Below are 24,402 nucleotides of genomic sequence, written 5' to 3' on the forward strand. Positions count from 1 at the left end.
GAGGGTGATGCCGGGGTATGGATTCCACGTGTGTTGCATATTTGGTAGCGACTCCAAGGTGACTGGCCCCACGATCCTGCGCTATCCTGGGTGGCTTCTCTCCACCCTGACCTTGCCCTTGTGTAGAGGCCCATAAAGTTCCTTTCTTAGACCCTCTTCCAATCATCCTAATTTGAATGGGCCCTCTGCTCCTGCAGGGACCCTCGCAGATGGGCTGGACAGCCCCTTCGGGGGCTCTTTGGGCCCCTTCTTGAGGTCAGGGTCGAGGCGGCCTCATTTTTGTGTCTCCACACCTGGCACGGTGCTTGGGACACGGTTCCAAGAGCTAACGTTGAGTGAGCACCTATTATATGCCAGGCGTTATCACCTGTATTAGCCCAAATAATCCTCACAACAATCCCACGGTTGTCATCCCCATTTTATAACTGAGGCAACTAAGACACAGAGAGGTTGAGTAACCTGCCCGGGGTCACCTGTCAGCATGGGCAGGTCTGGGCTGCGAACCCAGGCGGTGTGACCCCTGAGGCCACAGTCTGGCACTCAGCCCCGCTACGGGCTGCCTTTCTGTTTGCCATTCGAGCGGTGGTGTCTGTTAACCTAGGGAACCAAAAGAAGCCATCTCTTTGAGCACTCAGGGGCTCCGGTAGAATGGGCAGAAGGTGGAATGCAGGTCACCATGGCAACCAGATCACCTGGGCACACAAACTGGTGAGCCCTTGGGCCAACGGTTCTGCTGCCAGCAGAGAGAAGGGCGTGGCTGGCATGGGCCAGTGTTTGAGGTACCAGATACACTGGGAGGACCTGGAAGAATACCAGGTGGGCAGCTCAGGCTGGAGATTCGGGGCGGAGGGGAGAGCTTCTGAAGCAGGTGGGGCGAGTGGGAAAACACTTACCTGAAGCTCTAGAGTGTACCGGCCAGAGCAGTCGCTAAGGAAGGTCCAGCCCGGTCCTCCCCATCTGCCCGGGGCCAGAGCCCAGTTTTTAGTCTTGTCTCTGATCCCCCCTCCAGGCCTGTGCCCACACACCGCTTCCCAAGACCATCAGAGACGGGGAGGGGGGAAGGGCACCGTGTCCTCCTCGGCCACCCCCTCAGGCATCTGATACTGAGGGCTGTGTGCAGAGAGCAGGGGCCTGTCCACCCCGTCCCCGGAGCCCCCTACTCCGCGGGAGGCCAGGGCAGGGCCAGACGGAGTGGGCAGGTCACCTCTCTGTGATTTGTTGTAGGCCCTGACCTTCCTGACCAGAAATGAAATCCTGTGGTGAGTAGCGGGTGCCCCCTTCCCTGCCCCTGAGCTGGGATCTTACCCCAGTCCCTAGCAGGGTCCCTGCTCACAGCCACCGAGCCCTGGCGATGAGGCTGCCCAGGGTGAGTGGAGGTGGACCCCAGCCCCCGGGGTTTGAGGTCAGGAGTCCCAGGCCTGACTGCATTGAGTGACACGTCAGGCTTAAGGCTGCTATGGGATCCAAGGCTGGGTTTCTTTAAGACTCACACAGCTGGATAGGGCCTTCTTGGGATAATGAAGAAAAAAGAGAGGAAGCACTCAGGAGACAAGCCTGCAGCACTTTGGACCATTCACTGGCTGGGTATCCATGATGCGCTAACTGAACCTCTTTTAGCCCCTCCCATCGCCCTCCCTCCCTCCCCAAGTCCATCCTCAGTGCCAGGTGGGTGGCAGGCACTGTGAGGGCACTAGGGGAACAACAGGGAGCAGTGCAGTCCCTGATGTGCAGGTTTCCGTCCAGCGGGGGAGGCTCCAGGCCAAAGGCACCCATCCCAATAACGCGCATGGCGCTGCCGCGGGAGTGGAAGGCAGGAGAGATGGGTGAGCGCTCAGCCAAGACAGGTGCTCAACAAACTCCTGTTAGGTGGATCAATGAGCTCGCTGAGACGTGAGGCGGGGTGAGGCAGGGTGAGGCGGGGTGAGGCGGGGTGAGGCGGGGTGAGGCGGGGTGAGGCGGAGAGAGGAAACCACTTGTAGACCCTCAGGAACAGAACCCTCTCCCCAGCCATGATGTCCAGCCTAAAAGCCACACTTCCCACCCAGAGTCCCAGGTAGGCAGTGACTTTGCCACAAGCATGAGCCCTGCCCCAGGCACCGAGGGGGACTGAGGGATGGCCAGGACCCCAGGAACTCCAGAGACCAGGGGGAGCTGGGGGGCCACATTATTTTCCTCTTAAAATGAAAAATTCACTCATTTTTTTAAATATAGAAAAAAATATGACAAAACTCTAATGACTCATATCCTACTACCCTACTGAGTAACTCTTGAGTAAAAATGAAATAGAATTTTAAAGCATAATATGTGATCATGACTAGAAAATTCAAATAGCATAGAAAGTTCTAAATAAAGAAGTAAATGCTTCCCTCCAATTTTTCCAGACCTTCTCCCCAAAGTAGCCCCTGCTTAGTCAGTTTCTCATTTACCCTTCCAGAAGATCTTTCATAGGCAGACCTGCATGTATAGCCTTCAAAAATTGTATTCCATTCTTACCATAGCATTTATCCATTTATATTGTAGCATTCATACTGTTCTGGACCTTTCTTTCTTTCTTTCTTTCTTTCTTTCTTTCTTTCTTTCTTTCTTTCTTTCTTTTTTAAAGTTTTCATCTTGGCTAGTTTTACTTAAAGCACGTGACATCTGCCTTTTTTTTTTTTTCTTTTGGTCTCATTCTTTTTTAATGGCTGTGGAACATTCCTTCCTGTGGAAGAACCATAATTCCTTTCACCAACTCCCCATCATGTACACTTAAGTTGTTTATGGCTTTCAGTTTTGCAAATAATGTCATAGTAAACATTTATGTACAAGCAGGCTATCCAACAGGTGAGACTACATCATAGTAGAAATTTCCAGCCACTGAAATGGAGACTTTTCCAGCCTCCATGCCCCGTCCTGCCCATTTGCTCCTGGTCCTCCCGGGATGTCCGAAGGTCAGCAGGTGGAGAGCGGACAGGCTTGCTTCCTGGAAACCTGGGTTCGAGCCTCAGCTCTGTCACTTCCTAGCTGTGAGAGTGTGGGTGAGTTTCTCACCTTCCCTGAGCCTCTGTCTCCACACTTATAAAAAGAGTGTGAAGGGAGTGTGCTGGAACCTACCCTTGCATGGTTGTCATTAGAACAAGTAGAGGATCAAATTCGGGTTGGGAGCTGGAGCAGTGCCCGGTGTGAGGGCCAGTGCTAAGTGTGTGTTCGCTGTTATTTTCATGGTACTATTATCCCCTTTTTGCAAATGAGGAAACTGGCTCCCAGAAATGGCTTGCCCAAGTCACACAGTTTGGAAGTAGCTGATCATGGGACTAAAAACCATGTTTTCAGGCTAAAAGTAGGTCTATTTATAAAATACCCACGGACTGACCACGGGGCAAAGGACTGTTGACCCCATGACCCAGGTCACTAGGATGGGACCAGAGGAACAGAGTCGAGGCCCGCACTGGGCTGAGTCCTCAGCCCTGCCTGCACCACAGAAACACGGACATTCATAGAACCTGCAGGAGCCTGCACCCTGCCTGGCCTCGAATGAGACTGTCTCAGGGTGAACACGGACCATTTCACAAGCTCCCCGAAGGGTTCTAACAAGGGACACCGCTGAAAACAACTAAACGACAGGGCCTTCGAGGCAAGGGACAAACGGGGTGCCAGAGAAGGGCCCAGAAAGAGCCACAGGATGCCTGGACTGGAGGGAACCAGGCGGGGGCGGGAGGGTGTCAACGAGACTCATCTTACACAGGGGAAGCGGAGGCCTGAGAGGGGACGGGGCAGGTTCAAGGTCCCACCGAGTGAGAGCGGTGGAGCTGGCCTTCTCCCCCGGCGCTGCAGGCGGCCCCTCCCTGTGTCTGGGCTAGGTGCGGAAGGAGCCCCAGCCTGGGCTGCGTGATTTCTGGCAGGCCGAGTGTGAGTTTTTTAAATGACTTTGACTTTGAGTCCATTAGTGATTAATTCAGAGCTCCACTTAGAGCCAACTGATCCATATTGGGAGGAGGAGACCATTCTGTGGCGGCTGAGACGCAGCTGCGATTCATGTGCGGGTAGCCTCCCCACCCGGGGGCAGGCATGAAGTCCGGGCAGGGCCCCCCCCAGCACCCCCTCCCCAGGAGGCTTTCCCAGGGGGAGGGGCGACGAGTCTGTCACCTGGGTGGGGATGAACACTCAGCCCGAAGAACCTGCTTTAGGGTTCAGACCCCACTCCATCTCCGGCAAGCTGTTTGACCTTGGGCGCACCCCTTACTCTCCCCTTGGTTTACCCACCTGTAGAAGGGATCACCCCTGTGTCTCTCCCAGGGCTTGTTGGGTAGATTCAATGAGACAACGCGCTTCAGTGACCCCAGCACATGGCCCCTGGTAAATGAGAAGAGGGTTTCAGGGGCAGGAGAGGCCATGCTGTGTCCCTTGGCCATGCTGACGCCTCCTTTTTGCGGGCTTCTGGGGAGGAGCTGGGGTGTCTGCAGCTCTGGCTCGCGCTCTCTCCCCACTCTCTCTTCCTCCCTCTCCCTCTCTCACCGCTGTGTGACTCAGGCAAGTTATTTTACCTCCTTGAGCCTCGGTTTCTTCCTCTGTAAACTAGAGATAAGGGTCCTGTCCTTGCAAGACTGTCATGCAGGTTCCCTGAAAAATGTCCCTGAGAGTTGGCAGCATGTGGCGGGGACTCCCAGTGGGAGGCGGGGACAGCAGGAGCAGCCTGCCTTGGGCACCGGCCAAATGGGTCCATGGCCTCAGAGAATTCTTAAAACAGAATAGAATTTACTGAAAGTTGGTTTGCTTTGTATTGTCCCCCTTCCACTTGCAATTCTAACAATAAAGGTGATAAAATGCTCCTCTGGGCTAGGACCGACGAGGCATGCCCCGTCCCCTGCAGGATGGCTTTGCCTCTGGCCCTTGCTGCCCTTTAGGCTCCCCCCAGGACTTTGCTGGAGGGTGTTTCCCCCCAACCCGTCCCATGCCCCACTTTCCGGCTCCCTCCCAAACTTGTCAGAGTCAAGTCTCTGGTGACCTTTCCATGACTGACGCGGACGGTTCTCCCTGAACAGGGGTGCGGGGCTGGAGGATATGGATGCATCCTCTCTCAGCCTGGGACAGAGCTCCCGGCCGCCCTCTCTTCTCAGCAGCCACCCAGTGTTTTACCCCCTGCCTGTAGCTCATAAGCAGAATCCCCTGGACCGGGAGGCGGGGGGCGGGAGGGGCCTCCAGAGACCCTGATGACAGGATCGGCTAGGACGACTTCTCAGTGGCCCAGTCTGTGGACCCAGCCGGCTGGGCCTGGGGCAGCCTGTAGCTTGTTGACTGTCGGCCGCTGGGTCCTCATCCTGACGTGGCCACACCCGCAGAAGGGCTCTTTTCTCTGGGCTGAGGGTGGGCCTGGCTTCCCCAAGCAAGACCCCACTGGTTTCACTGTCTGTAAAGGAGGGGCTGGACTCAGTGACGGCAGGAGTCCCTTCCTGCTCTGACTTCCTATGACTGATGCTTGTAGCGTGTGTTCCAGGCTATAAGCACGTTTGCTCACTTTCCCTCACGCCTGGCTACTCTCTGCATCCCCCATGGTGTGCTAGGCACACTGGAGCCCCAAGGATGTTTCTGGAAGGGTGGAAGCATTTATAATTGCCTTTTCTGTGTCATTCAACCAAGTCCCTTTCCTCCGAAGACAGCATGGCGGCGGGGGGCGGGGCGCGCTTTCTTGGTTTCTGCTCCCCAGCCATCATGTGTCTCTCCTCAGCATTCACGACACCTTCCTGAAGCTCTGCCCCCCTGGGAAGTACTACAAGGAGGTGACCCTGACCGTGGACCAGGTCAGCTCCCTGCCGGCGCTGAGGGTGAGTCTGGGATGATGGGTGCGTGGGGGTGGCGTCATGGGGACCTGTGAAAGTGCTGGTCTCAGTTGTGTCATGTGTGAAGGGGGTGGAGGGTGTGTGTGGCTGGAGTGTCATGAGGTCCCACAGGCTGTGCTTGCCTGAGCCACCAGCTCCGCTTCCCCTAATCTTTTAGGGACCATCGTTGAGCCTTTGTCCCTGTTGTGAAAAGGCCTTGTTCCTCTCCACCCAGGGCACCTGGAAGAGCCCAGAGGTGCATAATAAAAGGGCTCTCTAGTCACTCCTGAGATTTTAATTAAAATTTGTTCAATGCATAGAGAGGCAATGTCAGGTTAACAAATCACGGCAGTGTCAGGCTTCCTGATTTTTCATTCGGATCTGAGCAGAAAAATGCTTTGAATTTGTCACTGTGCAGTAGAACTCGTCTTCATTTCTGTCTGGAACAAGATGCACACTGAGAGCTGTGGCTGCTCTTGGAAGAGGGCCAGGGGCCTGGAGGGGAAGGTGCTCCCAGGGAGACACCACGTGGGTGGAGGGGCACATAGTCAACAAGGGCTACGAAGCGACAGGTCTTGGTCTTAGTCAGAGACAGAGAAAGAACACAGAGCTGGGGGTTGACAGGGAGGGAGAGGAAGAGAGAAGACAAAGGAGTGAGAAGGGGCGCAGAGGGTGGAGGGATGGGAGGGGTTTCGGGGAGGAAAGGAACAGAGTCCTCAACAAGTGAAATAATTGGATAATGTGCCTGTGCCAGGTACAAAACAGGGACCCTGTCCCTCTGGTACCGCCTTCTCGCATACATGTCCCTCCACACCCCCACGTCCCCACACGCGCACGCATGCACACACATGCGTGCCCTCAAACACACATGCACGAGGTGGCTGGGATTTCTCTCAGGTCTAGACTCTCCACTCAGGGACCCAAGTGGCAGCCCAGCGAGGCAAGGGCACATGGGTGGGGGATGATGTTACTGCTCAGTCCCAGAACATCTGAATGTTAAGCCTGGAAAAGAACTTAGAGGCCACCCAGCCTGATCCCTGTCAAAGGCTCTCCACCCTGGGCTCACCCACTGAATCGCTGAGGCCCGGAGAGGGACCTGACTTGCCAGGGCCACCTGATGGCAGAGCTTGGCCCAGCAGTCAGCGCCGACCCCCGCGCTGGGCTCTCCATTCCTAATTGGGCAGGTGGGCAGGAGCGCACTGGCGGTGGCCCCGGGCGGTTTAGGTTCTGCTTGGCTGTGGACTCACCGTTTGGCAGCCAGGCTGGGGGATGATGCAGGATGTCAGGCTGCTGTGAAGCCCACGCCCACAGGGCGGGGCTGGGAACACCAGACCACCCCCCCAGAACTTACTGGTTGGAAAGTGGCTAGAAACTGAGATGGGGATCTTCGGATAGGATTACCTATTTCATCTTTCTAAACGGTCATTATTTTATTTTATCACACAAATAAAAACCAGGTCATTGTAAAACAAAATGAAACAAAACAAACAAGCAAAAAAAAAAAAACCCAACAACAAACCAAACGCCTAGAAAACAGAGACAAGCCAAGATACAATAAAAATCATCAGGTAGCCCAGCTCAAATGATGGCCGTCATGACCATGTTGCCTTATTTCCTTCCATACTTTTTTCTATGCAGATGTATTTATTGGGATCACTTTGACTGTTTTTTGTATTTTTAAAATATTTTTGGTTTCTTTGTTGCTTTTCCTATTGGTTCTTAACAATCAGAGCCATCTCATGAATTGAGGACACTGAGCCATTGCCACATCTACAGAACTAGGGGACAGGGCACTGGGTCAGGAGCGGAAGAGCAGGGTTTGAACCCACTTGCTAGCCATGTGATCTTAGGAAAGTCACTTCACAAGAAGAATGATTGGGGGTTGAGGGAAGACATAGACCCCGACCAAAGAAAACTGGGTTGGGTGGGGGGGGGGGGACACGGAGCTCATTCTTCTGCGGGTGAAAGGCTGTCCTTGAAAGAGGCAGGCCTGGTTCCAGGTCCTCCCAGGCATACATGCAGCTGGGTGCAGGGACCCAGTTTCTTGACAACACAGAGAAACACTTTCTACTCATCCAAACTGTGCGCTGGAGGAATGAGCTCCCTGTCACTGAAGGGCACCAAGTGGGGCCAGCCAAGCAGCTACCTGGAATGTTCTAGCACACACTTAGGTATCAAAGGAGAATGAACCACATGGGACGGTGCCCTCCTTACCCTCCTAGTCTGTGGTTCCAGACCTGGGGCTTGGTCCTACTTTCCTCTGTGTCGCCTACCACACTATGTCCCAGACTTTGGACTTTCATAGTCAATGAAATTCACACCCCTCCATCCCCCACCATCAGTTCCTTTTTTTAGGAAGAACTAGCTAGAGATGTCAACTGTCCAATTTTGCCAAGTAAGGACATTAACAAATACGTCAACCATGATCACCATCATTTTATTTTTAAAAAATGTTCATTTTAGAGCAAAAAATGTAAGAGAGATCTAATCCCAGAAGCAAGAACAGTTCTTTCCATACGCCTCCTTTCTTGTTCTTATTTTTCTCCCTTTGTTTCTGGTTGTCAAGAATTTTTTCACTGACCATCACTGGTCCTCAGCTTAACTGTTGTGGGTTTCGATCTAGGACTAAAATTTCTGTGTCTTTCCAATCCTGGAGGAAGCAGAAAACTTGCTTCCCAAAATGAGCAAGGAGAGGCTTGCTGGGAGGTGGGGGTTTGAGTGTCCCTGTGTCCCCAGAGGCCCCAGAGACGGGAGCTGTGTGACTCACGCTGCCCAGAACACACCTCTGGAAAAGGCTTTGGAGAATGGGCCCCACGGAACCCCAGGCTGTAACTTGGCTCAGGGTCTTGAGTGGTCTGGGAAGAAAGCTCTGTTTTCTTAACTTGGTTCCACTCGTGGAAAAAGTGGGTCGGTTAATATTGGGAAGGGTCTGCCCGTCGGTGGGGAGCAGGGGAGACAGCGGCCTGGGCTGCAGAGGGTGGTGGGAAGAGCCCGCTGACAATGCCCTGACTTTCCTACTCAGAAGGCTTCTGTTTTCTTTTTGTCTGCTGCTCTATTTGGTATATTTGAAAGTGAATTAGCCCAGTGTTTCTGTTCTTGTAAATAACGGTCTTGCTTTCTGTAAACACGGGTGAGGAGTGGCAGTGGGGTGACCTGGGTCTCTAATTTCCAGGCTCAGGACTGTGCGCGGCAGGACCTGTGGGAAGATTTCAGGGTCTCAGATCAGGTCTGCTGAAAGCTTGCATCGTGAATGCGTCCCGTCCACTCCCCTGGCCCCTTCTTACCTTCCCCAGCAGGGCTCCTGCAGGTGGGTGGTCTGTGCCCAGTTACTCCCCTCCCCCCACCCCCACTCCCCACCTACTGCATTCTATCTGGGCATCAACTCTAAAAACACGGAGTAGTCTGGAAACCTGCCTGAGGTGTCAGGGGGCATTCCAGGGTGGCTCCTGAGGTTTCAGCTCCATCTTGGTTTCTGCGTAGCCCCAGTTTTCTGAGCCTTTCGGAAGGCTGCCTAAAGGCCGGGCCTATCTGCTTAGAAGTGCTTGCAAAGAACTCACTCCCGAGGCTTTCAGCAGTGAGGAGTCCTTGTATCTATTTAGTCTGTTGGGAAATCACCAAAGTAGAAGGGGCAGGGATGGGAGTACATTTTTAAATTATTATGATTTTAGTTTTTAAATCAAAATTATTTATGCATGCCAAGAGTCAAGTTGCCATGTGTAGGTTGGCCTTGCCGTCCTTCTCTGCAGGCGGCCATTGCCAGCTCTCGGCTGATTCATGTTATTTGCACTATGTCGCTGAAGAGCACACTTGCGTTGTCCCTTCTCGATGCCTCAGCCTTGGACTTCCCCTTGGAGAAGGAGTCTAGCTCACCCCCCACCCCACGCTTATCCTACACACCGTTCTCTCCCCTCTTCCCTCCCAATATAGCTATATACTAATTTGGGTTAGGTTAATATTCATTGTTACATTATTGTGATTGTATACACTGTTCAGAGCTGAGCCATGAAATAGACTATGGTTCGTTTTCCTCCTGCACATCTTTAGTTGCTGTTACCTTGCCTGGTGTAACCATCGTTTTTGCTTAGTTTTCTACGTTATTGTTATGTCCGACACCAAACCTCTGCCTATTAACTGAATCTCCTCTAAAGGCATTCGGGAGAGAGGCATTTTTTATATATTCCATTTTCTTGGCAAGCTTTCTCTTGGAGCCTCCAGGCCCGCTTGAATCGGGGCTGGGCTGTCCACTGAGCCTGGTACATGTTGTCATTCTAGGATCTCCTTCCACAATCATCCGGATTCTTTTCACCGCTGCTTTGATCTGCCTTTTCTCATCTTCCCCTCTCTCTGTTTCCTCCCTTGTTTTGGTGGAGCACATCCTCTAGTAGCTTCGTGATGAAGGGTGCATGGAGGTAAATGCTTTGACACCTTACATATCTGAAAATGTCTTATTCTCCCCTCGCTCTTCATGGGGAGTTTAGAGGGAATTGAACTATAAGTTGTATATCAATTTTCTTCAGAATTTGGAAAGCATCCCTCTATTGCATGTTAGCTTTCACTGTTGTTATTCAGAAGTTTCCTGATCTTTTTTGTGACCTGCCCTTTTTTTTTGCCCTGGAAACTTGTAGTGCCTTTGCTTTGATTCCTACTATTCTGAATTTACCAACAACCTGGGCTAGTGTGGGTCCTGTTCTCCATGCACTAGGCACACAGAGGGCCCATTTGGTGGAAGCTGTCCCTCAGTTCAAGGACATTTCTATGAATGCTTCCTTTGACAATTTTCCCCCTCTGTTTTCTCTGTTCTCCCTCTCCAGAACTCTGATATCGCGGGGTTGTACATCGTGGGTTGGTCGTCCACTGTGCATCTCTTCTCTACTAATTTTCCTCTTCATCTCTTGGCTCTTCTTCCTGAGAACTTTCCTCATCTTCACCTCTAAGTCTGATTTAGTTTGTAGCTTCTGCCATCATGCTTTTGATTTCTAAGAGCTTGATTTTGTTTTCTGTTGATTCTCTTTTTTTAAATAGCGTCCTCTCCTTTTTCCGGGAGGCGGTGTTTTCTCCAACCTTGTCTCCCAGACGTTTTTCCCCTCCAGCTGGTTTGGATCTCCGGAGGCCTTCCTTGGCTCTCTGGTAATTGCCTGCTCAAGTGGGCGCCAAAAACTTGTTTCAAAGCTCAAGCCCTTGGGCGGGGTTTATTGGCTGGAGCTATCCTGGAGGGCGAGCTGGAGGGGCCATTTCAGGAGGATGCCTTAGGGGAGACCGGAGTGCAGTCCTGGCTGCCAGTGTTCTGGAGCTGAGTGGGGAAAGAGGGTGGGAGGAATCTGCGACTTCAGTGGGCTTGTGTTTAGTGCATCTCCAGTTCTCAGCTGTGGCGGATACCTCCCCCGCCCCCCGCCCCTACCACCCCAGCAGAAAGCCGCTGTGACGCTCATCCTGGAGAACAACTTCCCCATCATCTGCAGGGCTGGGGAGGGACAGTCACCCCACAATTTCAAGTAGCTCGGAGGTCTAGGACTCCAGCTGCGTTTGCAGACTTTCAATCTGTCCTCCTTTTAGACGACCTCTGTTTCCAGTGAGACTTGGTGTTTTCGGTTCCAGAGCCTTTCAGTGGATTCTGGGGTGTAGGATGGGCTAGTACTCACCTTCCCCTACTGTGGGCCCACGGACCCGCTCTCTCATGTCTGTTGGGTCAGTGACTGCTCAGTCATCTGCTTCCCTTGTGTGTCACTGTGTAATTGCTGCTGTTCTCTTGCGTCCTCTCTCTCTTTGTAGGCCAAGCCCCTCTTAAAGACTCCTTTTACTTGAGTTTTACCGGGTGCCAGAAGGAAACAGAAATAGACGCAAGTGTTTAACCTGTCATCTTTACTGAGGAACAGCACCTGCATGCCTGATGTTCAGTGAAACATCCCCACACACCCTCTCCTCATTGCGGCTTGTCTCAGAATCCCCTACACAGACGGCTGCTGCTCCCAGACTCCTCTCCTGTGCTTTCCACTCTCAACTTTCCACTTTGCTTGGCTGGTGTCCCCAAAGCCTTGTCCCCCTGCTGACCTGTCCCCACACCACACTCCAGCCCCGCTAGGCTGCCCTGGGGAGCTCCTGCTTCTCCAAGAGCCCCTGGGAAATGTCACCCCTTGTCCTTGTTGATTATCAGGAGGAGGCTCCCAGGGATAAGAGACATTTTTTGAGACTGATGAATAGGTGTTCGCACACCTGGCTCTCATTCATTCACCCCATAAGTAGTTACTATGCACTTCCAATGCATTGTGTGCTGACTGAGGTTCTAGGGGCTTACAAGGTCTTTTCTCAGGAAATTCAGGGTTAAGAACAAACAGGAGAATCGCAAGCTTTGGGGCTTTCCGGAGTTGATCCTTGACCCCAGTGCCAGACACTCGGGCCCAGAGAGGCTCACCCAGGCCATCCGGTGCACACAGCTCCTCCTCCCAGAAAGGCACCTTGTTCATGTTCTGTCAGTGTCTCCTCCCCACTTCTTAGGATGCTGAGTGGCTCCTGGGGCAGTCAGGCAGGTCTGGGAACAGCACCCCTCTTCGAAGGCCCCAAAAGGACCTCCCCAGCACTGTTCTGTGGCTGAGCCAGGCCAGCACTTGGCGGTCCGGCACCTACGCGAACTCTCCCGGCGGCCCTTGGCCGGCTGAGTTACTAGCCGCGTTGACAGCTGAGGAAGCAGAGGGTCAAAGAGGGGTAAGCAATCCGGCCAGTGAAAACTCTGCTGTTATAAATGACCGTCCTGCTTCGCCTTGCAGAGTCCTGACTGGAAAGGGTCCCGGAGTCCTTTGGATTCCTGAGCCCCTTTTCCACAGGTGAAGGAGCACCTGCAGACTCTGAGTCTGCTCGTCCATCTGAGAAGAGGTTGTGGGGGCCAGGGAGGCAGTACCTGGGCTCTAGGCATCTTCCTGTGCATTTTTGGATCAATTTTGTCAGAGCCTGTTCATGCCACCTCCCCACTGCACCTCCCAAGAGTGAACAGGTTTTTACAGATGAAGAAACTGAGGCCCAAAGACAGGATGTGACCACGCAAGGTCCCAGGGCCCCCTAGAGGCTGAGTGGAGGATGGAACCAAGACTCGCCTCTGCAGCCTAGGCTGTTGCCTCTTCCACCGCGTCCTAAGGAAACTCTGAGATTTGGTCGCTGGTGAAGAGCCAGCCTGCCCACTCCTAACACCCACCTCTGGGCTCCCATGAGCTCAGGGTAGTCCTCTGAGCACACTGCATTCAGTCAGTGGGCAGGGAACTGAGCACGTGGGCAAGGCAGCACACTAGGAGGAGTATCATCGATCCCTGGTAGCCAGACCGGGACAGCTGGACCCCATGATAATCCTCGTGCTGTATGTCTGCCTGGGCCCCTCCCTTGCCCTCAGAGCCTCTCCCTGGCTTGCTAAAAATAGAAGCAGATTGCTTGGTTGTAGCAATTCTACTTTCCAGCCCCAAATGTCTACTGCCATTAGTCATGTGCTTCTTGCTTATGAGCCCTGTTCATGCTCCGCCTCACCTGTGTCTTGCAGCAGGCCTGGAAAACAAAGTGGTATTTCCCCACTGACAGATGAGGAAACTGAGTCTGTGAGACGTTAACAGCTCTACACAAAGCCACAGAATTGCAAAAGTACATTTGCACCCAAGACCTGTTCGTTCTTCTCCATACTTCTTCATCTTCTAGGGAAAATGTAAGGTCACCACACAGGTGACACACATGCGCATATGTGTGTACATGTGTGCACATGTATGTAGCAGGGCAAGAAAGGAAGATAGGTGGAAGATGTGACCTGGGCTGTTGGCAATCGAGGGGGAGATTTTCCCGTCTTTAGCTGGGACACCCACCCGGGCCCACCCTTGGGTGGGCAGATCACAGATGTGTTTCTCTTACTTGGGGGAGGCCTGTAGTTAGGCCCAACTCATTTCGGGAGGGTCCCTCTCAGAGCCCAGCCTCGTAGGCTTCTGTGGCAGGCCTGGGAATTGTCTGATTCTCGAGTCCCCAAGTCAGGCCCCGCCCCTAGTGCCCAGATTCCTGAGCAGAAGAAATGTTCCACTGAGAAAGAAGAGATAGCAAAGGGAGAGGCCGGCCCAGCCTCCCAGGCTCCCGCCCCAAGGCCCCACCTCACAGCCTGGGGTCCACTGGGCCTTTCCTCCCATCGGAGGGAAGCATGCTGGCTCTTTGAGCCCCTGCTCCCCCAAGATGCTGGAGCTGACCCAGGGCTCCCCCAGATGGAGCTGGTGACTTAAGCCTTCACTCACCCTGGGCTGCAGGCATGGCCACCTCCGTCCATTCAGCAGATTAAAGTCAGCTGGTTTTGTCCCACCCTCCCAGCCTGCCCTGCTCCTGGGCAGTGCCTGGCACTGGGCTAGAATGTCACACACACATCATCTCATTTAATCCTCAAAGTAACCCAGCAAAGCAGGAGTTATTACCCTCATTCCCAGCTGGGGAGCAGAGGATCAAAGGGGTGAAGCAACTCATCCATGTCATACAGCTGATGAAAGGCAGCAGAATCTCAACCTCCAGCACCACCCCCCGAGTGGGAGGGTCCCCGATTCCCTGATGCAGAGTCAGAGCTGGGAGGGCAATTTGGCAGCTGGCTCACTCCCTGCATTTTCAAGCATCATTAGATCTTTTTCTGACAACTTCATCAGTTAGCAGGGCTCAGAATTGGCAAAAATCCTTATTTAGACATTCAGCCAAAGAATTAAGAAGTGGTTGGTTTCAGAAAAAGCTCAGCGATGTGGGACGCAGTCTTTGCTCCGGCCTGAGCAGCCAGCAGCAGGGAGGTGGGGTCTGGCCTCCAGCCTCGGCTGCACCACCGACACCAGTGGCCTCAGGCACACCGCTCTCTTCGCAGCCTCAGTTTCCTCATCTTCCCAGTGTGTCGTGCCTCCCAGACAGGTAGTTAGGAGAGCCTGGAAGGTGGGGAGGAGCTCCAGGTTCTAGTTTTAGCCTTTCCCTCCTCTGGCTGAGTGGTCTGGCAGGGATGGCCATGGGCAGCCCCCTCCCGCAGTGCATCTTGGGTGGGAGATTCCGCACTGCGCAGTGGCTGCCTCTGGAAGGCGGCAATATATAAGGACTCGCTGCTACTTGTCTGGTGCAATTTGCACAACCCATCGTTCACGTTGCCATCAAGGGGCAGGAACCGGAGGGCTGTCGGCTTTCATTTGTACAGAGCTCAAGCCTCCCCCTGCTGCCTCACCTGCCATAGCTCAATCAGACCCTCTCATTGACCTGGGGAAGTAGCTCTTTGATCGACTTCAGTTCACAGAGGGGAACATTCAGGTCTGGAGTAACTAGGTGACCTGCCCACAGTCACCCAACTGGTACCAGGCAAGGGCCAGAATCAATCCGGAACCATTAACCACAAGTCCGGCTCTCCTTGCTTCTTACTATGCTTCTCACTTCCTGGGACACATTTCTCCTTCGGCCAAATCCACGCAGACTTTTCATTGACTCTGTCAATGAGTGATGACTTCTCTGAAAGCCCCCAAGGGACTAACGCACTACCCTTGCTTGGAGCACCCGAGAGCAGCCTGGTGTTGTGGAAGGACAGTGGGCTCTGGAACCAGGTGGGCCTGAGCCTGGATGCTTCGGGGCAGCTGCCTCAGCTCCTCCAGGCCTCGGCTTCCTTGCCCGTAAGATGGGAATGACAAGTCCCCTGGTCAGGGCTGTGCCAGGATTCAGTGAGTGGGCGTCCCAGCCCTCGCTAGGTGCGCTCGTCATCCATTGCTCTTCCCAATGAGAGGGCCTGGGACTCAGGTGAGAATGGCCAGTCCTGGTGCAGGATGAGGCAGTGGAGGCTCCGGCGGCGGGACAGATTGTCCAGCGGCAGAGCCACCAGTGACAGGGCTGGGTTCCCTGGGGGCGGTGGCTCCGCTGGGAGATGTTCACATGGCAGAAGTGAGAAGTGAACCTGGGCTTCCTTCCAGAGGTGCGCCCCCACTCCCGGCTGCAGATGACACTGATGGGATCATTTAAAAGTATCGCTCACACCCGAATCCCCCAAAGGCACCAAGGGGACAGGCTGCAGAGGGCTTGGGGACATGCTTGTCCAGCGCCCTGGTCCCAGTCCTGTGCTCTCAGAGCACAAGATAAACAAGCTCGTCTCAGATTTTCAAGGTCCTGGTCCCAAGGGCTCTTCCCAGCCTGTTGGCTTGAGGCTTTATTCCACTCATGTCTTTTCTGATAACTTCATCTGTGCCCCCAGAGACCTCAGACTTGTTTAAAAATAGAAAAGTAAACAACATTGTTCCCGAAGTGGCCCCCTCCCGCCTTTGGGCCTCCTAACGAGGTGCTGGCCGGGCTGGCTGGGGCTCTGTTCCCATGATTTTCTACCCTTGGCAGGCCTCGGGCATGCTGCCGCCTCCGCAGGGACAAGACACCCTGCAGCTCTGAAGGGCTTCCCGGTGCCATGAGCGGCTGGCGTGGGGGCTGCGCGTGCTGCCTGCCTGGAGCTGTCGGCCCCCGGGGCTCCACACAGCTGGGGTGTGGGGACATGGCCACCCAGGTGAGGGAGGGCGGGCCAGGTGCAATGCAGACCCAACCGCAGAGGGGCCTCCCGGGGACCCTCCCTTCCTCTCAGCCCTGGCCTCAGCCCCTATTAGAGCCACAGGTACTTTCCATGTGCCAGGTGCTGGGTGAGGCCTCCAGGACTCAGTCCCTCAGGTCCCGCAGGCTCATCAAGCTCATTGTTGAAAGTCTTAGGCTGGAGTTTGCTGTTTGTGTATGACCTCAGTTTTCCCCATTTGAAAAATGGACCTCATGATAGCAGCCCTGCCTGCCTCAGAGGGTCCTTTCAAAGACTGGATGAGAGCAGGTGTGAACATGGAATACTACTCAGCCATGCAAAAGAAGGAAGTTTTATCCTTTGCTACTGCATGGATGGACCTGGAGAACGTTATGCTAAGTGAAAGAAGCCAGTCAGAGAAAGACAAATACCACATGATTTCACTCATGTGTGGAATCTAATGAACAAACTGAACTATTAAGCTAAAATAGAGACAGGCTCATAAATAGAGAGCAGGATGACAGCTAAGGGGAAGAGCGTGGGAAGGGGGTAGAGGAATTAAGGAAAAAGGACTCATGGACATGGGCAACAATATGGTGATTGTGGGGTGGGAGGGGTATATGAAGGGACTAAATGGTAGTAGAAAAAATAAAATTAAGATTTTAAAAAAAGAATGAATGTGAAAAAGCTTAAATGTTTCAGGCAGGTGTTTTGGGGCAATATTCATAGAGGAACGGCAGATGGCCATGTACTTAGGAATGTATTTGGAAAAGTACAGACACAGACCATGAGATGAACCGCGGCCATCTTCCACTGAACTTCCAGCATTTTCTGCCAGGCTGAGCAGGACAGCCCGTCCCCCAGTCCCGCACTGGGTCTGGGAGCAGAGTCCAGCTCTGCTTGGGGCCCAACCATGGTGAGCAGATTACAAAGCAGAGACAAGAAGCAAAAACTTCTGCTTCCCACCCCTGGGGGGAAAGCTTGTCTGCTTGCATAGCCAATTGTCTCTGGAGTGTACAGTTTTTTAACTTGCTTTTTGTTTATTGTTAAAATAGCATGTCAGCATTAAAATACATTTTCTAAAAGTAATTCCTTAGCACCCAACCGCCCTAACAGAAGTTGTCATTTTCTATTTTCTTTTGTCACATTCCCCCCTGAGGCACTCTTTATTTTGCATCACTATAGATAGAAATATAATTTTATTTTATGCTTTTTTTCCCCCCATTAGGCATAATTTTTTTTTATGTTGCTACATGGTCTGTGTAATTATCATTTTAATGGTTGCATAATTGCATTGAGTTCTGATTTACTAAACCATCCTGTCCTTGCTGGACATTAACATTGTCTCCAGTTTGAGATTATTATTTTTTTGCTACTATAAATAATTTTGCAATAAACATCCTTATATATTATTTTCTTCATAATTTTTTTTTTAATTTTAGATTTCCAGGTTCTCCTTGGAAGCATTAGAAAGACAGAGCTGTCCACTCTGGGCATTTGAACCATGTAACCATTAAAAGATAATAATACTGACTACGTAACCACATGGAAAAACATTTATGTCTCAAGGCAGGTAAAGCACAATTTTTAAAAACCTGAGCTCTTAAATATCCTTAATCCAAGAGAACGATAAAAGGTGGAACGTGTGTGACACATCACTGGAGATCTCTCTCCAAGTTGACGTAGCTGCCTAAGTCGCTTTGCGTGTGGTTTTGCAGTAGGCACTTGTGCCTGGGTTGTGGCCCCAGCCATTTTCTCCATCCTCCGTGAGAGTGTCCCTGGGGCTCCTCCCTGGCCGTGCTCCGCGGCAGAGGCTGCTCTCTCCGCGTCTTCTGCTGACTTTCTGCAGCCCCAGCCCCCGCCCCCGTGTCCTGCAGTCTGGCTGGTACCCTCTTGGAGGGAGCTGCTGGGAGCCCGGGCGCAGGACTCCACATCCCCCCTGTGACCAGCATCGGCTCCTCCGGCCACCCCCACCAAATGCCAGGATTCGCAGGACATCTTTCTCTCCTGCCCTTGGTCCTCTCTGAGCTGGCACCGACAGCAGCCACAGCACGCTCCCTGGCGCTCAGCCTGGACCTGCTGCTGACCCAGGGGCTTGACACCTCCGTGTGCTTTTCATTTTTCCATTTTGATGCAGCGCCTTCCTGGAACACACTCCATGCCAAGAGCTCAGGTTTGAGGGTCAGACAGATCTGGGGTCAAGTTCCTGTTCTTTCTCGTATTTAGTTATTTAACCTCTCTGCCCATTGCTTTTCTTCATCTACGCAGTGAACTTGCTGATATCTACTGTTTGGGTTGACGGGAAGAATAAATGGGCTAACACGCATGGCTGTGGCTGGCACATCACCGGATATAGAGCAAGTGTTTAACAAACACCCATTTCTCTCCTGCCCGCCGGACCCCCTCGGGTCCAAGGGAGAGTATGAATCAAGTGTGACGCACAGAGGTCTGGCCTCCAGGAGGCGCCTTTGGAATGCCTACGCAGCGATGGAGCACAGCGGGCTGGGGCGGGGGGCGCCCCTGAGCACCGAAGGGCGTCCTGTGGCGGGGCGGGGGGCGGTGCTCCCAGGACGCAGGGGAAAGGGAAGAACGAGAAGTTGGAGGTTTCAAAAATTCAGCAGTCTATCGTGTTGGAGACTGAAGCAAAAAAAGGAACTTCGAATTGTTTCATTCACTTTATAGTGTTTCATGAGTCACTGGAGGAGAGAGAGCACACGAGTGCCCTTGGTGACAGAGAAGCTGTGGTGTGAGCCTATTTTGGTTTGTATCAGTTGATTCAAGTGACAGGCGAGATAAATAACTGTTGTTGCTTAGATGTGTTGTTAAAAGAGAAATTGTTTTAAGGCAAAGATATACATCCTATAGAGTTCACAGGGGAATGTGTTCCCAGGGTGCTCCAGGGTGGGTGTCCCCAAACAGCTGTGAAGCAGCCCCAACACCATCTGAGAACCCCCCTGCTTGTGGACAGGAAGGCGGCTTATAAACAGCAGGCTGGAACCAGGAGGACCCCCGGCCCTGCTGCTTCGCCCGCTCCCTCCGTGGAGCGGCAGAGGAGCGCGGCTCTGGGCAGTTCCCTAAACTGCCTGGTGCCTGGGCTGCCCGGGGTGACCGCATCACGTTAGTCACAGTTTCCTGCTTTGCACAAACTGCCTTAAAAGCACAGGTACAGGTTGTGTTTTAACAGGTTTTTATATGGGCTGTTCAGAGCATTGTTTGCATTTTCCACGGAAAAACCTATAAACTGTTGTTAGGTTCTCTGCCTGAGTCACAAGTCTATTTTAATGCTATTGCAATGAGAAAATAATGCTCATGAACCCAAAAGCACCTGGAGCCTTTCTGCCCGGAAACATCAAAAAATTGGACGGAAATAGCTGTGAACTCCCTTCCCTCTGATCCTAAGCCCTGTGGGTGCAAAAAGCCCTCTCCCGTTCTTCTATTCTTTTTTCCGGGGTGGGCAGGGGTGCGTTTACAAGGGATAAGGACTGTATGAATTTGGATCAGCACTGCTGAAGGCTGGGGGGGGGGTAGGTTGGTGTCAGGAAGGGTCCCACTTGGAACATTTGCATCCACCGCCTCCTCTCCTCTCCCTCTTCCATCTGTGCTCCTTACCCCCACCTCCTAGCCGCTGCCCCCTTCTCAGCAGGGCAGAGAGCACCTCTCTCCTCCGGGCCTGAAGAGCACAAAGGTCTTCCTGCTCACAGGACGCACCTCCCGCCATTTTTCTCTCATTCTCCTAGTCATTCAATAAAACAATGAAGTCAAACAACGACTAGAGAGTCGTTCAGTCAACAACAGCTTTTTATTTGGTGCTCTGGGAGAATTGGTTTTCATCAGAATGGCCAGGATGGTAAATGGAAGCATTTCCTAAATAAATCTGGCTGAAATTAGAAGAGAGAAGTAAGAGGGGAAAGAGTGAAAGGACATGTTGGTAGGCGGGACAGTTTGTCACAGGTGGAAAATTGCGAGCAAGGAGAGAGAGCAAAAAAGGGGGGTTCCACGTGGGCTGGGGGTGCCATAACTTGCCTGCCTCTGCAGGCCCTGGCCTCAGCCCTGGGGTTGGGGGAATGGGTGGGGAGGGGAGCTGGGGAAAGCTTTGGGGGGAGTCTGTGCAAAACCAATGTTTTGAGGCTGAGGTCAGCCCTGGGGCGAGGCTAGAGGTTGGTCTGTGCTGTACACCAATTCCTGCACAGGCCCCCACCTCGTCCCCACCCACGTCATTGCTGGGGGGGGAGGCTGTGTCCTGGAGGAGACAGTGTGGCCCGGGGTGGAGGGTGTTGTGCAGCATTGACGCCATGTCCCTGCCATGTTAGCACTGTGACTTAGTGTCATCTAAGGATGGGCTACATAAAACCACCTGGGCAGCTTGCTAAGATGTGGATTCCTGGGCCAACCCTTAAAGGTGCTTCTCAGCAAGCCCACGGTGCGGTTAAGGGTGCAGTTAGGGGTGCGGTTTGATTAAAGCTTCCCAGGGGGCTCAGACAGAGCAGGCTGCTTGCTTCTCTGTGATTGGCTGCCGTGGGCTGTGCGCTGAGGTTACGCCCTCCTCGCATCAGTAGCTTCTCGCCCTCTTCTCAGGAGAGCTGCTCCTGGGAGTCCCAGAGAGGTTTCCCAGGGAGGTGGCGCCTCTGGCCACAGTCTGCGGGGCCACAGGCGCCCACGAGAGCCAGAATTAACATTTCTGTGGCCCGTAGGCAGGCAGGGAGAGCTCCTGGCAACATGTTGGCCCAGGGAACAGCTTTTCTGGGAAGCTGCACATTTATCACTCTGCACAGTGCCTGGGGTGCTTGTGATGCTGATTGGAAGCAGTGCATTTAGGGTGTGGGGCTACTAACTGTAACCAGGGGCCTGCCAGTGCTAAGCATGATCTCATCTGATCCCCATAAACTTTATGAGCAAATGTATGATTGCGCCCATTTTACAGATGGGAAAAAGGAAAGGCTCAGCTATCTGCCCAGGGTCACATAGCTTGTTTGGTTGCTGCTATTCTTGTTACTCAGGAACCTGAATATTGTTTAATGTATTGTCAGACACTATAGAATTAGTTGATCTCAAGCTGTTATAATGGTAATAATATACAAATGTGAATAGACACCTACAGTGTAAGTTTTGTTTCTCCTGTAATGGATTCGATTAACTAGTGAGGGGGAAATTGGTCTTTTTGGTTCCTTTTTTTCTTTTTCTTTTGCTTGGGTGTGTTGCACTACTGAAAAATTGAGATTGTCTAAACTTCAAAAGCTGCAAGATATCCAGATCCTGTAACTGTCAAATAAAAACCTATTATACTAACTTTTTAGAGTCAGTCTGACTCCAGAGGCTCTGCTCCTTCCACTCCCCACCTCCACTCCCCACCTCCAGCCTCGGAAGCACAACACCAGTCCCCTGGGCCGCCCCCGAAATCTCAGGCCCGCAGGCCCTTGAGCTCCTCTGTTCCTCAGGGCGGTGGCAGGTACCTATGGGCCGAGAAATCAGGGAGAGACGGCTCTGCTGTGTCTGAGCCAGGTTCAGGACACGTGCTTCTGAGGATGTTTAATAATATTTAACATTTTTACTGCCTTTCTCCCCTCCTTGTTCCATTAGTGATCTGCCTCCAGCTGCCGGCAGGACACATCCTCAGCCTGTCCCTGCCAACCCATCTGTCACTAGGAGACAGCTTGCAGAGGGGCCTCTCTGTTTTTAGACTTCAAGGAGGTTGGACATCTACGACACCAAGACTGTCCCCTTCTTATAAACAACTGGCAGGAAAGATGCCTCTGGGGCCTGGCCAATAGCGGCAGTGCATTCCCCCAAGTGACTCTCATTCTCCACGCTCCGTGTTCCCATCTCCCCAGAAATGAAAATGTCAGGCTTCTCCCCACCTGTGAAGAGCACACAGCCCAATCTGGGCCTTTGAGGAGTTTCAGGGTCCAGGTTAAGCCTCGCCATGGCCCGCCCCTAGTTAACAATTTTATCCACTCAGGTAAAACCTGGGCATCCTAGAAGCAGGGAGGGGAGAGCAGGCAGGCCTGTGAAGAGGGAAGGGGAGCCTGGTCCCGAGCAGCTCCCCAAGCCCCGCCCCATCTTGCCCCCTGCCTGAATCTGTCCTTGGCTCTGACTTTGCCTCTGTACTCGAGTTGGTTTCTCCTTCCGGGCCCCTAGTTGTCCCACCGTCCAGCAACATCGCCCTGTTTGGACTCTTGTCATTTCCCTTTGCCAGTTCTTAACCCAGGCACTTCTGAAGTGCCTGAAGGAACTTCCTGTTTCTGAAGACACTTCCATCAGTCAGTGCCAGACCTTGAGTCCCACAGAGGACTGGGCGGTGTCTCCACCACTGGGGGGCCCCAGTACCTCGTTCAGTGCCTGGCACACAATCAGTCGCCTTACACATTTGCTGCGAGGACTTGAAGTTCAGGTTATCGGCTTTGTGTCTTTCAGCCCTAACTGAGGAACACACCCTTCAGCTCTATGGGTTTGTTCTCTGAGCAGCTGCCAACTGGCAGGGACATGGGACTCAGGGTAATGCCCTGAACCCTGACTGTTCTGGGTGTGCAAGAATGTGATTTTGTGACATTTTCTTGGAAAATGTCAGTTAAATACTCAGGGGAGTGAAGCGCAGCGCTGTAGACAAAGCACTACCTGAGGAATCTGAGTCCTCCTTCTGATGGGCTTTAGTTGCCTCTCTTTGTAAAACAAAGTGGTAACACCTATCCTGCCACCTGCCCACGAGATAGTCACGGCCTAACCCAATGCCTTGCACACAGTAGGTTCTCACGCACATTGGGTGGGCAAGCTGACTGAATGACTCCAACTCAACACTGCCACCTTCTGGTAGAGTTTCTCTAGTGCTGAAGTGTGACTGGGTCTAGGCCCACAACCAGGAATTTCCCCTCTGCGATGGGATGGAAGAGGCGTCCTGCTCATCTATTCTCAGTTTAACCCAGAAGCTCCAACCACCTCTGGCTTCCAAGCCACTGCCACTGGTGACAAGCTCTTTGATGTCCGCAGGGGCAGCCACTTCTTAGGTGCCAGTAGCCCAAGAGCACACAGTTAGAATGGACTCCACCTGATGGACTCGGAATTGTGCTCTTTTCCCCCAAAGACAAACTCCCACCAAAGGGCAAGGGACTTATTTTTAAAAATTAAATAAACATTTAATCCCTTCTTCTCTAATAAAAGCACTAATGCTGTTCATTTCTCTGTAGCGTGTGTATGTGTTTATATATACTGCTTTCACTGAATACCACAGATTTTGATATGCTGTTTTCATTTTCATTTAGTTCAAATTATTTTCTAATTTCCTTGTCATTTCTTTGACTCGGGGTTTTCAAGATATCTTTCTATTATACATTTCTAATTTAATTTTGTTGAGGTCAGTGAACACACTCTATGATTTAGATCCTTTTCAATTGGTCTATCTTGGTACATGTTACAAGTATGCTTGAACAAAAATGTGCATACTACTGTGTTGGGTGTTCAATAAAATGTCAAGTAGCTCAAGCTGGTTGATAGTCTTTTTAAGTAGTTTACATCCCTAATAATTTTATGTTCTACCCTTCTGTCAATTATTGACAGAGGGATGTTACATCTCCAGCTACATATGTGGTTTTGTCTCTTCGAAAGAATTTTAAAATGAGAAAAAAGGCCTGTACTTACTCACATATTTATCATTTTGGGTGTTCTTCATTCCTGTGTAGATCTAAGTTTCCTTCTGGTATTTTCCTTCTCCCTGAAGAACTATTTTTAAAATATGTAAATTTTTTAGCTCTAGTCTACTGCTGATGAATTCCCTTAGCTTCTGTTTGCCAAAAGAGAAAAAAAAAAGACAATAGTGGAAAGAAAGATAAGGGACTAAACAAAAAACATGTATGAATGACTCATGGACATGGCCAACAGAGTGGGAATTGACTGTGGGAGGCGGGGTTGGGGTGGGATGGGTGGAGGAGGGCAAAGGGGGAAGAAATTGAGACAACTGTAATAGAATAAACATGATTTAAAAATAAAAAAAAAGAAGTCCTTTGCTTTTAGCTTTGAAAGGTATTTTTGCTGGGTATAGAACATGACGAAAGCTTTTCCTCTCCGGCTCTATTTCAGAGAGTTAAAGAAATTCCTTCACTGTCTTTTGACTTGCTT

General features: G+C 52.0%; 1 protein-coding gene across 1 annotated transcript in view; it reads left to right on the forward strand.

Annotated features, from left to right (window-relative positions):
- Nucleotides 1-762: 762 nt before the first annotated feature.
- CIB4 (calcium and integrin binding family member 4) overlaps nt 763-24,402 on the forward strand; it is a 43,068-nt gene continuing 19,428 nt past the window's right edge. The window contains exons 1-3 of the mRNA XM_054566303.1: nt 763-816; nt 1,225-1,259; nt 5,705-5,801. Coding sequence (XP_054422278.1) covers nt 763-816; nt 1,225-1,259; nt 5,705-5,801 — 186 coding nt within the window. The remainder of the gene's footprint in view (nt 817-1,224; nt 1,260-5,704; nt 5,802-24,402) is intronic.

Source organism: Pteronotus mesoamericanus, unplaced genomic scaffold (genome assembly GCF_021234165.1).
Source record: "Pteronotus mesoamericanus isolate MK-2021 breed Mesoamerican mustached bat unplaced genomic scaffold, CSHL_Meso_final contig_101, whole genome shotgun sequence".
Taxonomy (NCBI): domain Eukaryota; kingdom Metazoa; phylum Chordata; class Mammalia; order Chiroptera; family Mormoopidae; genus Pteronotus; species Pteronotus mesoamericanus.